At 46.8% G+C, this 14,616-nt stretch overlaps 1 protein-coding gene across 1 annotated transcript in view; it reads right to left on the bottom strand.

Annotated features, from left to right (window-relative positions):
- Positions 1-12,436, bottom strand: part of KCNC4 (potassium voltage-gated channel subfamily C member 4) — a 24,815-nt gene extending 12,379 nt beyond the window's left edge. Inside the window, exons 1-2 of the mRNA XM_081915484.1 lie at positions 10,293-12,436; positions 1,264-2,203 (exon numbers count right to left, since the gene is read on the bottom strand). Coding sequence (XP_081771610.1) covers positions 1,264-2,203; positions 10,293-10,934 — 1,582 coding nt within the window. The 5' untranslated portion in view covers positions 10,935-12,436. The remainder of the gene's footprint in view (positions 1-1,263; positions 2,204-10,292) is intronic.
- Positions 12,437-14,616: the final 2,180 nt, after the last annotated feature.

Below are 14,616 nucleotides of genomic sequence, written 5' to 3'. Positions count from 1 at the left end.
AATCCCATGGTTCAAAGCAGTCATGGGAAGTACCATGAACAGGGGATTGTTATGCCTCCCACCCCCACCCCCCAGTTTCTATGTGGAATCTTTCTGCACTATTAACAGCAGCAAATAGCAGCTTTGGGGGACAAATAGCAGCTGGGAGGGGTGATTTTCCACTGGAAAACAGCATAAAGGGAACAGCTTAGCTCTCCCCTCTGCCCCTGCCCCTGCCATCAGGGCATGATCCAGATCAGGGTCCCCACAGGTTCAAAAAGGAGGACACCCTTGGTGTAATGTCCAAAGGAGAAGCTTGCACAACTCCCCTGAGAGAGGCATGCCAATACTGCCCCTTGCAGTGATCCAGGGAAGGTACTTTTCCCTTGTGTTTCACATGATACTGAGTGGCTTTGGACACTGAGATATGAGAGTAGTTATGCTGAGGATTCACTCTCTTCAGCAGCTCAGGGATTTCTGTCTGTGATTTGGCACTTGGAAGATTAGCCCTTCTTTGTGTGTCCTCTCCACACAAAGCCTTTTCTGTGTTGGCTCCCTGTTTGTGGAGTGCTCTCCCAAGGGAGGCTCACCTGGCACCATCTTCTCTCAGGCCTTCAGCTAATTAAATAATTTATGGCCTTTTAAACTATGGGGGCAGGGTTATTGTTTTTGTTTGTTACTGTTACATATTTTTGCTTTTTTATATTGTAAACCACCCTCTGATCCTTAGATGAAGGGCAGTATAGAATTTTAATTAATTAATAAAATAAATTTATTAAATAAATAGTGCAAGCAGGTCATTGGTGAAAATGTATCATAATGTATTTGATCATTGATCATAACGCATCTCTGTCCCCCACAGCAAACACTTGTTAATTTTGATGCTACATGGAGCCATTAGATATTGAGAACAAAGTCATTCATTGAATAAAGTTACTTCTCATTTATATCAAAGTAGAGAATTTGGCTCAAGATCTAGCTGGTACAATGAGACCATGCTGACATGTTGACCAAGTCAGAAGCTTTGGCTAAACATATTCAATTACCCTGATCCATAAACACAAAAGGGAACATTTAATAGAGGGACGTGCTGAGAGAATTGTTCAAAGCCAACCTCTGTTTTAACTATGAATTCTGCATCATGATATGAGTGGCCTAATGGAGGAACATACATGATGGAGAATCTACCTGTTTAGTCTCTGCAAGGTGTTTAGCTGCTTCTAATCTCCTACCACCAATTTTTCTCTCTCTGGCTTTAGTTCAGCTCAAGATCTTGCACCTCACCTGATCTTTTTCTCTCCATCACCCCTGCTGTTGCAGCTGCTGGAGGGCTGTTATAACTCTGAATGCTGTTGCGGGGCGAGTTGCCTTCTGACTTGCAGTACGTTGGTGAGTCAAGCGGCGCTGGGCGAGGTATGTGCTTCTTTTTCTTCTTTGGCAGCTTCTGCTTGGCCATCGCCAATGAATAATACATTCCAAAATTGTTGACAATAACTGGGACAGGCATGGCAATGGTAAGCACCCCTGCCAGTGCACAAAGAGCCCCCACCAGCATGCCCGACCAGGTTTTGGGGTACATGTCGCCATAGCCCAATGTGGTCATGGTCACCACTGCCCACCAGAATCCAATGGGAATATTCTTAAAGTGGGTGTGCTCACTTCCACTCGGATCAGATGGCTTGGCTCCAATCCTTTCAGCGTAGTAAATCATGGTGGCAAAGATCAAAACCCCCAGAGCCAGGAAGATGATAAGGAGGAGGAACTCATTGGTACTGGCCCGAAGTGTATGGCCCAGTACCCGAAGCCCCACAAAATGGCGTGTCAACTTGAAGATCCGCAGGATCCGAACAAAACGTACTACCCTCAGGAAGCCCAGCACATCCCGTGCAGCTTTGGATGATAGGCCGCTGAGTCCCACCTCCAGATAAAAGGGCAAGATGGCTACAAAGTCTATGATGTTAAGAAGGTTCTTGATGAAGATCAATTTATCTGGGCAGCAAACAATGCGCACTAGGAACTCCAGAGTGAACCACAGGACGCAGACTCCCTCAACATAGGTGAGGATGGGTTCCGTCTCCAGCTTTCGCATCACAAAGGTCTCAGTTGTGTTGCCCGTCACCAGCGTTTCAGTCACGTTAACATCTATGATGAAGGCTTCGTGCGTCTCCAGGCAAAAGGTTGTTATGGACGCCAGAATGAAAAAAAGCGAGGCAAAAGCAATTATCTGCAGGAGGACGAGAAAATAAGCTTAGTGATTAAAATGAACAGGCCATGGGAGAAGAAAAACAATATATGTAGAAAACAACATCTCTCTCTTTCTCCGGTGCACTTATTAATTGCTGCAAAGAAGATACAGAATGAAGATGTATGCTTGATTTGAACCTAGGAAGAGGTATACACATGATCAAATGACAAGCTTGGAGTTTTTCTCTACCCACTTGATGTGGCCATGCTCTCTGAGGAGAGGAGGAGTCTTTCTTGAATGGATCCTTTCCTTCATGACTGAATCTTAGTTTTCAGTTCCAGCCACACCCCCAACTCAGTGAGATTGATCAGTCAAAGAAGTTGGAGGGAGGAGACTGTGGAAACAGTGAGTTACCTCAAAATTATGAACTTGCAGGCAGTCTGTCTCCTTTCTTTTACCTTCAACACTATGCTAACCTTCAAGGAATAATACTAATAAGTATTAGGCGAGGACTGAAAATGCCATACTCAACTTCCTCATTGCTTTATGATGTCCTTTTGCGACCAAATTGTTGGGCAGCATGAAATTTCCATGCCTCTGATGGCAATGAAACTCATCAGCAGTTTTGGTTTCTCCTGTATCCCAAAGGCCAGCTAACAATAAACAGGAAGACCTCAATTACCCAGTTGGGACTACTTGTGTTTGTTTGTGTTCCAACCTCATTCTTGTTTGTTTCCCCCCTGCACATCAGTTTGCCAACCAATGCATGGATTAAAACCCACATGAACATATGAAGGCTATTTCTGTGCTTTGGTTGATGATGACTTGGAGCAAAGGTCTGGTAGCTTTGATGAAGAAGTAGTAAGTTTGATCGTTCATATATCATTTTTAATGTGATATTAATTAAAGCACTGGTTTGCAATTAAATAAATGATTCATGCTACCTAGGAGTATAATCCAAAACCCTAAACTGTGAGGCTACATGTACTACAGAATATATACAGTACCTACCATTTAGATACAAGGAGATCTGTTGTGAAACTCACAGATTTTAGTTTGGCTTTCTCTGTCTACATGGGAGCAGACCAAGCCAGATGATTTCCTTGAAGGCTAAGGCTAAGATCCTGAGTAAAACTAGTTCAAGAGAGCACAGAGGAGTTTTAAGTTTCTTTTCCCCAAACAACACAACTCTCCCCGTCACTTGGCCAACTGCCTTTGAAACTGATAACTTTCCAGAAGCAAGGGCTGGTGGTTATGGGGCAAATCAGTTTCCCTCCATGGTATAGGAATAAATGCCAAATGAGTTGGCCATCTACTCAGTTGGCTTTAAAAGTGGATTAGACAAATCCATGAAAAGGCTATCAATGGCTATTAGTCATGTTGGCTGAGTACTAGCTTTAGTGTCGAGACAATATGCCTCTGAATGCCAGTTGCTGAGAACCCCAAATCAGAAAGTTCTGTTGCACTCCTGTCCTGCTTATTCGACCTTTAATTCAATGTGTTTCACAGAAAATTATCAATTGAATTTTCTGAGATTATTAGTGTAAATATTTAACTCAGATTTCGTTTTAAAGCAGGCTAGTGGTGTGTGTGTGTGTGTAGCTGGCATTAAGGTTGCAGCCATACGTACCTGAAAGTAATTTCCACTGAAATGGAATAGAGCGGTCCTATGTATATCTGTCCACAAATATTCCTCATCCTCTCAGCTAAGTGTGTATAGAATTACAGAGTTACTTGAGAGGTTTCAGTGGGACTTGCTACTGAATAAACATGCATAAGTTTCTGCTATTCACAAGGTAACGGAAACTTAGAATATAAATAAAAGCATATTTAAATTCTAAAGCAATTAAAAAATATCAATAGTTCACCCTGCTTTGACACCCTGCCTCCAAAGCTGATGGCCTTTCCATTCTACATACAATGAAGAATTCATACTCTTGGCTGAAGCTCCATAGTATGCAAGATGTTTCAGAAAATGAATAACTGGAACAAATGTGAAATAAGCACAAGCACACATGCACACACACAAGTGTACACCATTTCTCTCAGAATAATTTGATGCTTTATTTAACAAATCAGTGCACCTAACAATTTTACCAAGTTGGTGATGAGCCTTGCAGAGCTTTTCACTTTTACTGCTTGGCCTCAGTTAACATCTAGTCATTGCGTTGGATCATTGATTTTAGCTCAAGAGGAGACTCATCAGCCCTGTGATATGAAGGCAAATATTGATTTCATAATACTTCATGGGGTTGTGGAACAATTGCCCTAGTCTCTAAGCACAACCCTATTAAATTAGCCATCTCCACTTAGATACTTGGGGTAAAGTTGATTCCCATCTGTTCTGAATGGTGGATCAACCACTATCCTAAGTGAACTTTGTGAAGTAAGCTGAATTAATTCTTTGCATTTGTCTTCACTTATAAGGCACATCCCTGTGCCTAACTTTCACAGCAAGGGAGTCTGAGAAACTGAGGCAAATAGTGATGTCAAGAGATGACGTTCAATGTCTTTTTGACAAAATAAAAGCTGACAAATCACTGCATCCTTAAAGAACTCAAATGTGAAACTGCTGACTTTATAATAAAAACACATAACTTGCCCCTAAGATCAGTCTCCACACCTGCGAACTGGGAAGTGACCAATGTACAGTAACATCCATTTTTCATATGGTATTCAGATTGGTTCGCTCAACATCTGGGGAAACTGGTAGAAAACATTGTTCTACAAAATTACCAACCATACAGAAGAAAGACCCTTGCTGAAGCCAAACCAGCATGGCATCCACAAGAGAAAGTCCTGCCTTAATAACCTTTCAGAGTTCTTCAATAATGTCAACAGGCATATAGATAGAAGTGATCTAGTGGACACTGTGTATTTAGACTCTCAGAAAGCTTTTGACAAAGTACCTCATCTCACCACAGAATCCTGAGCTTAGCAATCATGGAATAAGAGAGGATCAGTAACTGGTTAAGAAACATGAAGCAGAGAGTATGGATAAACAGACCCTTCTCTTAATGGAGGGGTGTAGAAAGCTGAGGCTCCCAAGCATCACCATTGGAACCTGTGCTTTTAAACTTGTCCTTAGATGACCTAAAGTTCAGGAGCAGTGAGGAAACCTGCTGACAATACCAAATTCTTTAGGGTGGTTAAAACAAAGCAAACAGAGATTGTGAAGAGCTCCAGTACGATCTCTCCAAAGTGGGTGAATGAGTAGTAAAATTGGAAATACAATTCAATGTAAGCAAGTGTAAAGTATGCACATTACAGGAGTGGGGAAACACCTTAATTTCACATATGCAGCGTGCTTGTTCCTGTTTTCTAGATCATGCACTTTCTTGATTACACATAGAGTCATTGAAGCCTCTTCCTGTGGCTTGTATATGCATTGCTGGCATGCTCATTTTCTCTTTTGGTGGTTTTATGCACTCAGGTAGAATCTACACACATATAAAAAAAATGCTGTGAAAGTGCTTTTTTAAAAAAAAATAAATTTGAAAAATATACTGAATTTGCCATAGCTCACCATCGCAATCTAGTGCCACATTTGTATATTGCACTTTACAAAGCACTTAAAACATTTTATTTACTGCTGTATAGCTGAGTCCTCAGTGTGGTTTCTAGGGCTGCCCCCATCTACTTGAACAGCAACAGTAGCTAACATGATTGCCACTCTTACTAAGCATGTTGTTACCTTTTCTGTTACATTTCTCTGTGCAGAGAAAAGAAGAAGAGGAAGAGGAAGAGGAAGAAAAAAACCCACCACCACATTGTTGCAATTGTCTCCCTTTGGCATGGGGTATATTCCAGGTGTGGAAAAGTGTCATTTTGGTGGAGGCAGGCCTTTTCGGGTATTGTTCCTCCTCCTCCTGTTTCTATGCAATATGCAATGCAACAAAAGCAGTCTAGCAGCTTAATTTATTATCTCATTCCCACCCTTCTGTTACTCCAAGGAACCTAAGGGACATACACCCACACACCCCAATGTTTCTCCTCACAACAAGTCTGCAATACAGTTTAGGCTGACAGAGCATGACTAGATTGAGACCACCTAGTGAACTTCATGGCTGAGCAGGAAACTGACCCTAGATCTCCCCTTGTCTGTGCCTAGCCTGACACAATTGCCACAATATCACACTGGCCAACACTGTCAGATCCTAGTATCTCTGCTACTGCTGAAACATTTGCCTTCTAGTGGCAGGCAAAGTGTGAGCAAAGAACCTCTGCATGAATTCCTGGTGAGCTATGCCCACTACACAGCTCTGCCTTTACTGTTCTTCACAGTCCGCAAGAGAGTCAGGATGCAAAATTATGTCTGGCTGTGAGCAGCAGAAATTAAGGTGGGAGATCTGCTTTCATTTGGGGCTTTTAAACTCTGCTCTCTCCTGCTGAGCAGACTGCTGCAATGTTTCATGTCCATGATTACAGCTGTTTGTGTGAGTCTCTAGCATGCCATGCCTTTGTTCATCGCGGCAGGGGGACAGGGCTCCTTCCCAGCACAAAGCGCCAATTCCTACTGTTACTCCAAAGTCAGCTGCTTCCTGCAGCCAAAGCCGCTTTCTCTGCATTTTGTATGGAGGAATCAATTTCTGTTGTGCTGAGGGACTTCCTAACTAGAGTTAGTGTAATTCCAGAAGAAGTATGAACTCTGTCGTTGCCCTGTGCCTCATTGCCCATTTTGTGTTCTGATAAATATCTTCCATAGGTGTGTGGAAAAAACAGCTCTCAAAACCCAACCTTCAGAAGTCAGTGCCACAGCAGGGACTCTTAGCTCCAGCCAAAGCACCAATAAAACTGTCACTTTTGATAATGATGCCACAGGCTCCTCCCCTTCACAGCACAACCTTATAAACCAAGATGTCTTATGATGTTGGTTTGTGGCAGGAGGGAGAGATTGGGGGCAGGCTAAGAGTAATGGGGTCCAGCCAGAAATGGGGCCTGTCTGGGCTGATGCCATCTGCTTGAAAAACCCAGACATTCTTGCTTGCCAGAGAAGCATGAATAATATTGATTACAATGAACAACTTGGCCACAAAGGACTGTCCTTTGCTCCCCACGTTTTCATACAATTACATGCAAAGGGCAACATATTTTGAGCAGGAACACTGAAGGAGTGAGACTGAGTAACATCACTTTTGTACCTTTCCCCCTATGTTGTCTTAGTCAAGAAAAATGCAAAATTATTATTATTATTATTATTATTATTATTATTATTATTATTATTATTATTATTATTATTATTAGAAACGTTTTCTGGCCTGAGAAAGCAAATCAAAATGCCATGTACCCAATGAAGAACAAGGGTTAATAAGGCCAGTTAAGGCCAGCTAGAATTTATTCCAGTGATGAAAAAGATGGAATCTATGGCAGTCTTTGAAAAGTCAAGCCTTAGTGGACAACAAAGATCAGAGATCTTGTTTCTGTGACAAATAATGCATCAACACTTGTTTCTTTCAGAGCAGGATTCCATTAAGGGGAGGGGGTGTTATTTCTACACCACCTAAATGAAGCACAAGGGCACTTTCTAAGACAAACCATTCATATTTCATGAACCATTTAAAACACCCTTCTCAACACTAGTATGTAACATTAGCTGTACTGGATACTTAGCTGGTACAAATTGAGATAATCTTGCTGGAAGTATCGAGAGCTTGAAATGAGTTGAACAGCACCTGTTTATACCATATGAGGATCCTTATCACAGTTGTAAGGAAGTATGGAGATGGAGGTAAATGAAGTTTCCTGGGTCAACTGCTCTCAGCTTCCCCAGAGTACAGCAGAGTCAGCCAGGTCATGCCATCTAGCTAATGCCCGCCAAATCTTAATACATATCCTCTCCCTTTTACAGTAATTTAGATGCTTTTCAAAGCCATCTATGGCCCTGTGCCTTGGTCCCTGAGAGAGGACAGTTCTCCATCTGCCATTGACAGTGAGAGCCCCTTAAGCTTTGCTTTCTCCAAGAAACTGAAACCTTCGCAAAAGCAAAAACAAAACAGGTACTGAGATTTTTTCGTGCAATGACTTGGGCTGATCATATTCTTAAATAGTTGCAGGGAGAAGGTAGGGACAGATGTACTTATCACTACATTGGGGCAGGTTTTTTTCATTTCTAGCTCTGATAATCATATCATCAGGCATCACCGAGGTCAACGGCTGGGGAAAGCATTTTCCAGGAGAAGACGAGAGACAGGCGAAGGCAGTGTGGGAAAATCCCTGGAGGCTGTTTTCAGCAAGTCTATTTTGGACCCTCTCATAAATTGAGAGCAGCTTTGGAAATCTAAGACCTTTGAGACTACAGAAGGGACCGGTAATGCCATCTTCGGAATGTCTGGTTTCGGGATTTGGCCGTTTGGCTGGAAGAAAACATGTTGGATGTATGTGCATACACCTATACCATACCTGCAATGGAGGATAATGTTTCAAGCAGCTGATGAAGTGGACCCCAGTCCATGAATGTTTATGCCCACCAAAACCTGTTAGTCTTTAAGGTGCCAAAAGAGTATTTGCTGCTTATGATGGTTATAGAGAGTCCAACCCCCCACCAACGCACACATTTTAATGTGAACTCTGCCAGGATCTAGGCTGAGCTCAGAGTGTTCCCTTGCATTTTTTACACCTCTAAATGCCAGCAATGCTTCTGCATGTGAGACAGAGAAAGCTAAGAGTATATGTGCCAGCATTTACGTGATAGGTGTGACTAAGGAACCAGAGATATGAGCCACTACTTATTGAGTATAAAAGCAAGAGCGTATGGCTGGATGTGAATAATGCATTTGATTTATGCGTACATTAAAAAGCAAAAGCATGTGGAGATTGCCTCTATTAATTTGCGTGGGTTTGAATGGGAATGAAGTGGGTGTGTCTCCATCAGTAGGCATGAAAAAGTATCTCTCAAAGTGAAAAAGCAGGCAAGTAGCAGGTGGCTTCCCGTCAGGCTGCATTTCTTGTTCCGGAACTTGCAAACAGGTAGGCATGGCAGGTATCACTAATCTGCTTGCAAGTTGGAATTCTAAAAGATGAAAATTAGATTTACTGCTATCATGGGTGAAACCAGGGGGTTGCATCACAGCTTCCTTAAACAAAAGGAAGGCTTGTTTTTGAATAGTGGATCAAAGAGGACAATAAATAGAAAGAAAAGTTGGGGGCAATGTAGCCTCCTTGGGTCGTCAAGGGCAAACTCCCACCCACAGCTTCTTCTTTCTTTGGCTGCTTAAGACATGAATTTCTGTGCACATGCATGTAAGCATAGACACAAGAGAGAGGTGTGAAAGGACACATGTAAGCCAGTGGTGAACCTGGAAGAAGCATAGGAGGGAAATATGTATGTCTGTGGTTCCTAATCAGCTAAGTACTACAGACCCCTGATTTTCAAAAGTCATGGACCCACAACTTATGAAAATTTTGATCTCTCTATGGTAGTTTTTGTTATGTGATCCCCAGTGATAGAGGTAATTATTACTGGGCTTTCCTAAAAATATTTTAGATCTTGAATTCCATGAGTGCAAGAGGGGACAGCATGCGTAATGCTGGGGCAGGCTGCTCCAAGGCTGCCTTGGGAATCTGAAGGCCTTGTGTTTGCCTACTGAGAGTTGTTTTGGGGTGATAATTGTCTGGGGTAGGGGTAAGCCACGTCCATACAAATTCAGGGGTGCTGTTTTACTCCTCTATGTGTGTGCATAAAAAGAAAAGAAACTCTCACAGAGAGAGAGAAAATAAGAACTGAGAGCTTCCCTCTCACGTTTGTGCCAGCAAGGGAGAGCAAGGAGAGAAGGTCACATGAAGGGAAAGAGGAAGAGAAAATAGCAGCGAATGAACAGGAGGGTCATCACAAAGAAAAGAAAGAAACCCGACTCAAAAGCCTTCAAGAGTGGATGAAATCCCATACTGCCCATAACAAAAATGTCTCAAACTGAATGTAACTCATGGAAATAATTCAGTAACAACATTTTGAAACAAATTTTAAAAATGAAATGTGAAGCAACTGTTGTCTCTGGAGAGAAACAGAAGACGTAACAATGGGGTGGAGCAGGAAGGGTAACTGAGTGATTGGGGGCCCATGAGGATCTGGCCAGTGTGTGGAGCCCCCCCCCCTCCCATAGGTGCCCCCACCAATTGCCCATCAACTCACCCTGGCTGCCCGGGATGAATAGGGATCCTCAAAGAGTGCCCACATCCGGGGCTGCCAGCTGCGGCAACAGCCTCCTGCTCCCGTGGCCCCCGGTGGCCTGTCGTCCATGCCCAGGCGCTGCAGAGACATTTCCGGGGCTCCTTCCTCCTCGTTCTCCTCGCCAGCCCCGCCAGCCCCGGGCTCCGGGCTCTCGAAGATATCCAAGGCTTCCTCGGCATCGCGGTGCTGCCGGTAGGTCATCCAGCAGCAGGGCTCCACGTCGGTCTCGTCGATGCCCCAGTAGGTGAGCTCCTCTTCGAAGAGGGGGCCGCAGATGTCGGCGGGGCAGTGCAGCTTGCCCGTCCGGTAGTAGTTCAGCACGTAGGAGAAGATGCCTGGGTGGCGGTCGAAGAAGAACTCCTTGCTCTGCCCGTCGAAGTCGAAGTTGCTCTGGGCGTCCGGGTCGGCCAGCCAGGCCAGGCGCGTGCCCGGCAGGGTGCGCAGGGTGCTCTTGTACGTCTCATGCCGGGTGCCCCCTACGTTGATCGTGATCTTGTCCGACTCTTCGCCTTTGGCCATCTCTTCCTTCAGGCATGTTTTGGACGGTGGCTTGTTCCCGGATTTGCGCCCGCGGTAAGAGGAGACACACACCGAGCTGATCATAGATCAGGTTAGGTGGCCCGCAGGTGCCCTCGGATGACCCTTCCCGTCCGGCAAGGAGCTGCGCTGGGCGGCTGGGCGAGGGCGCGCGCTCTCGCTCTCTCCCAGGCAGGAGCGATGGGTCTCAGAGGTGGGCCGGGACTGGCATTCAGCTCGGAGCAGGCACAGTCCTTCTCGAGAGGGAGAGCGTCTTTGTGTGCGCGCGTGTCTCTCTGTGTGTGCGTGCGTGGCCGTGGAGGAGGCCAGCGGGAAGTGTTCTGCTCCTCAGCCACCGAGCAGCAACAAGTGCCTCGACGGAGGGGGAGCCGAAGACCAGACACGGAAGGAAAGGGGCCTGGCTGGCGAGCCGGAGAGCTACAGGATTCGGCCCCCCCTGCCTTGAGGCAGAACTGGAAGCAGATGGCAACGGAACTGGTGCGCGCGTGTTTATCGAGGGCACAGGAGTCTGGTAAAGAAAAACACCGTGTTAGGAACAAATCAGACGGATATTGCAGCAGCAGGAACAGGAGGAGGAGGAGGAAATCATCTCCTCTCCTCTTTTCTCTCTTCTGGTCCTCAGCAGGTTGCTGAGTCTTCCCAAAGTGGAGAGGAGAGAGGGCTTGACTTGACTTTAAACTTTGAAAGAGCTCCAGTGTTGGATTCCCACGCCGGTTCTCTCTCTCTGACACAGATCTGCAAACAACTCACTCTCGGGGTCTCGCCGTTCCTGCCGTCTTGGATTGCCGAGCTTCGCCTTGGCTCGCAGCCAGGTCAGACGCGCGATCAAGAAACAAACAAGCAAACCATGGACGTCTCCCGCGCTCGAGGAAGGAGCCGCCGCTTATTTCCTAGACGTGAGCCTCCGGGCGAGGAAAGCCGAGCGAACCAGGCGTACCATCCGCTGCTGCTTCTGCTTGGCTGAGCTGGTTCCCCTCCAGCAACCCCCAGGGAAGGATCGAGGGGGGCGCGGCGTCGGCGAGGTCCAAGCAAGGCGGATGAGGAGAAGCCGCTTCAAGCTCCCGGCAAGACGCGCTTTCCGTCGGAGGTGGCCGTCGTCGGGTCCAGGTGGGACTGCGCTTTCCTCACAGCTCCTGCCGGGAGAGACGGCGAAGGGTCTTGCCGGCCTTCAGGTGCGCCTGCGAAAGAACTGGAGGAAGCCGAGCCCGCTCCGAGCTGCCTCATGGTCGGATGGTGGGAGGGCGAGAGGGAGGGAGGAAGGGAGGGAGGGAGGAAGCACCGCGCAGCGCCTGGGCGACTTGGCCTCTTTCTTGCCACCCCTCCCCTCCGCCAGGGCTGGGAGGGGCAGCCTGCAGGGAGAGGGGGGGCTGGTCACCAGGGGCAACTGGGGGGCCGCCCAGAAGTTGGGGGCGGGCGGAGAGGGGCCATGGACAGCTGCCGCCCGAGTTGCGCTCCCCGCGCCAGGCGCTCTGTTGCGCGATGCCCCGCGGCGTCGAGGCTCCACGGAAGAGCCGGAGCGCGCAGCCTCCTCCTGGCCTTGGGCTCGAGGCAGCCGACGGAGGCGGGAGCATTTCGCCCCTTTGTCCAGAGGGGGCGCTCTGCGGAGGGCAGCGCCAGCAGGACGGCTCCGGCGGCTCCGCAGCCAGTGGCTTCCCGCCGCCTGTTGCCCGGATACTGGGCGCTTCAATTCCCAGCCCGGCTCGGCTGGGCTCGTCTCCCTCGCCTCCCAGGAGCTGCGCGGGGAGAGATTAACCCCGTCGGTGCCGGCGCGCTTTGGCAGCTCCGGCGCCGGAGGGGGTGTGGACGGGGCGGGGCTGCCTGAGCTCTTCGGCGCGGCTTCCTCCTCCTCCCGAGGGGGGCAACTCGAGACGAGGAACAAGCTGCCCTCGGAAGGGAGGGGCGAGATGATACGGAGAGTCCTCTTTGGGGTCCGAGTGTAAAGGAGCTGGCATGAGAGAGGGGGCGAGCGAGGCCATCCCCAAAACCCCACCAGTGTAAATTTTCCGGCTTTTAGATTCAGAGGAGGAAGTTGCGGTCGTGAGAAAGAGGGGAAAGGAGAGTCGTCCTCCCCCCCCCAAAAAAAATAATAATCATGCACAGCTTGTGGGTCACACAACGGCACCTTTCGGCGTCTCCGAGGAAGCACCTTCAACGTGGCGAACATCCTGCTTTGCCGCCCCCCAACTGGAGGTTCTGAGAATGGGGCGTCCCAGCTTTCCACCCGCAGCTCCCAGGATGGCACGTGAAAGCAAAGTCTAAGTGCCTAGAGGTCCCAGTTTCAATCCCTGGTCTATCTGGGTGGGGAGTTTGGAAAGTCTTCAGTCCGAAATCCTAGAGATCCGTTAACCAAGCCGTGTAGACAAGGCTGTACTAGATGGATCAATAGTCTGACTCGGTTATAAGGTTGCTTCCTCTGTATCTATGACACTGGGCCCCTCTGGACGAGCTGTTTATTGAACAGTCAGTCATTTGCTTGTACAAAAATCATGGGGACGTTCGATTCTTTCTGGTCTTTCTTGAGAGTTTGTTCTGATTTGTTTGTGGGGCAGTTATAGGACAATGAGCATCCACCCTGATTTGCTTGCAGGGTGTTCCCACGTCTTCCTGTTAGTTAGTCATTCATTCATCCCATGCTTTTCAATGCATTTCCCAAACTGCAAAATAATAGTAATAACCGATTCGTTTTTAAAGATTTGTTGCACTATGGAACCCCTTTAATGCACTTCAGCTGTGCAAACTTAAAGTAGCAATGTGCACTTGAATCCCTCCCCCACAATAATGACAGTTTGGAGACAGTATCAATCTTGTATGCAAAGCGCCCTTGGCCAATTCACCAGTCTCTGTTGCTTTCAAGCCTGGGAGTTGGATATAGGGAAAGGGTGGGCAGACTTCAGGCTTGAGAGATCTACTTTGTTCTTCCAATAGAACCCCAAGATCTGACATCTAGAGTCAGGTGCAAAAGACAGGCAGTTAGCATTAAAAGAATAGGGTGCCTCTGAGCACATTATGAACCTAGGGATTCATTTCCAGAACCAGAAAAGAACTGAGCTCTCTGGCTTTCACACAACCCCACTCCACACCCCACCTGATTCAGCAGCTAAAATTAGGTGGAATGAATAGTTTTGTTCTGGCTGTAGTTAAACACTTGAAGGTCAGAACCTCTTGCCAATCTACTGCAAACCACCCAGAAATCTATCAGTAGATCCTGATCTGCTCACCCACGATATAGTCTTTAAGTGGGCATGCATTATCTACATAGCAAAGCAAAACTTTGATGCTGAAAAGGCCTTGTGCAGCATAACCCTATTATGCAAAATTACTCAGGGAAGCCCCATTGGACTCAGCAAAATTTGTCTCTAAGGTGACATGTTTGTTGAGCATTCATTCTGATTTGTTTACAGGAAGGTTAGACAGTGGCTGGCTATCTAACGAGCATTTGTTCTGATTTGTTTTCAGGGAGGTTAAATACACTTTCCAGTATATTTCCCTGTCACTTCATTATTTGCATGTAGTCCAATCTTTGGGGGAGAGAAGTGGGTTTGTTGTGCAAACCAACCCCCAGTTAGCTGTGATCATGCAACCTGAGTTTGCCAGCACGTGTTTGAATCCCACTCAAAAACAGCAACAGTCTGGAAGCTCCCTAGGCCAATGTGCCTAGACTCTGATCCAACTGTAGCTGTTATTACCATTGACTGTTCCCCTGCTGGCAAGAATAAGAGTGTGTCTTCTCTTATATTATTTGTGTACC

The sequence above is a fragment of the Podarcis melisellensis genome, assembly GCF_964234715.1.
Source record: "Podarcis melisellensis genome assembly, chromosome: 6".
In the NCBI taxonomy this organism is placed as follows: domain Eukaryota; kingdom Metazoa; phylum Chordata; class Lepidosauria; order Squamata; family Lacertidae; genus Podarcis; species Podarcis melisellensis.
The sequence above is the reverse complement of the archived record's forward strand: the minus strand, read 5'-3'. Positions and strand labels throughout refer to the sequence as shown.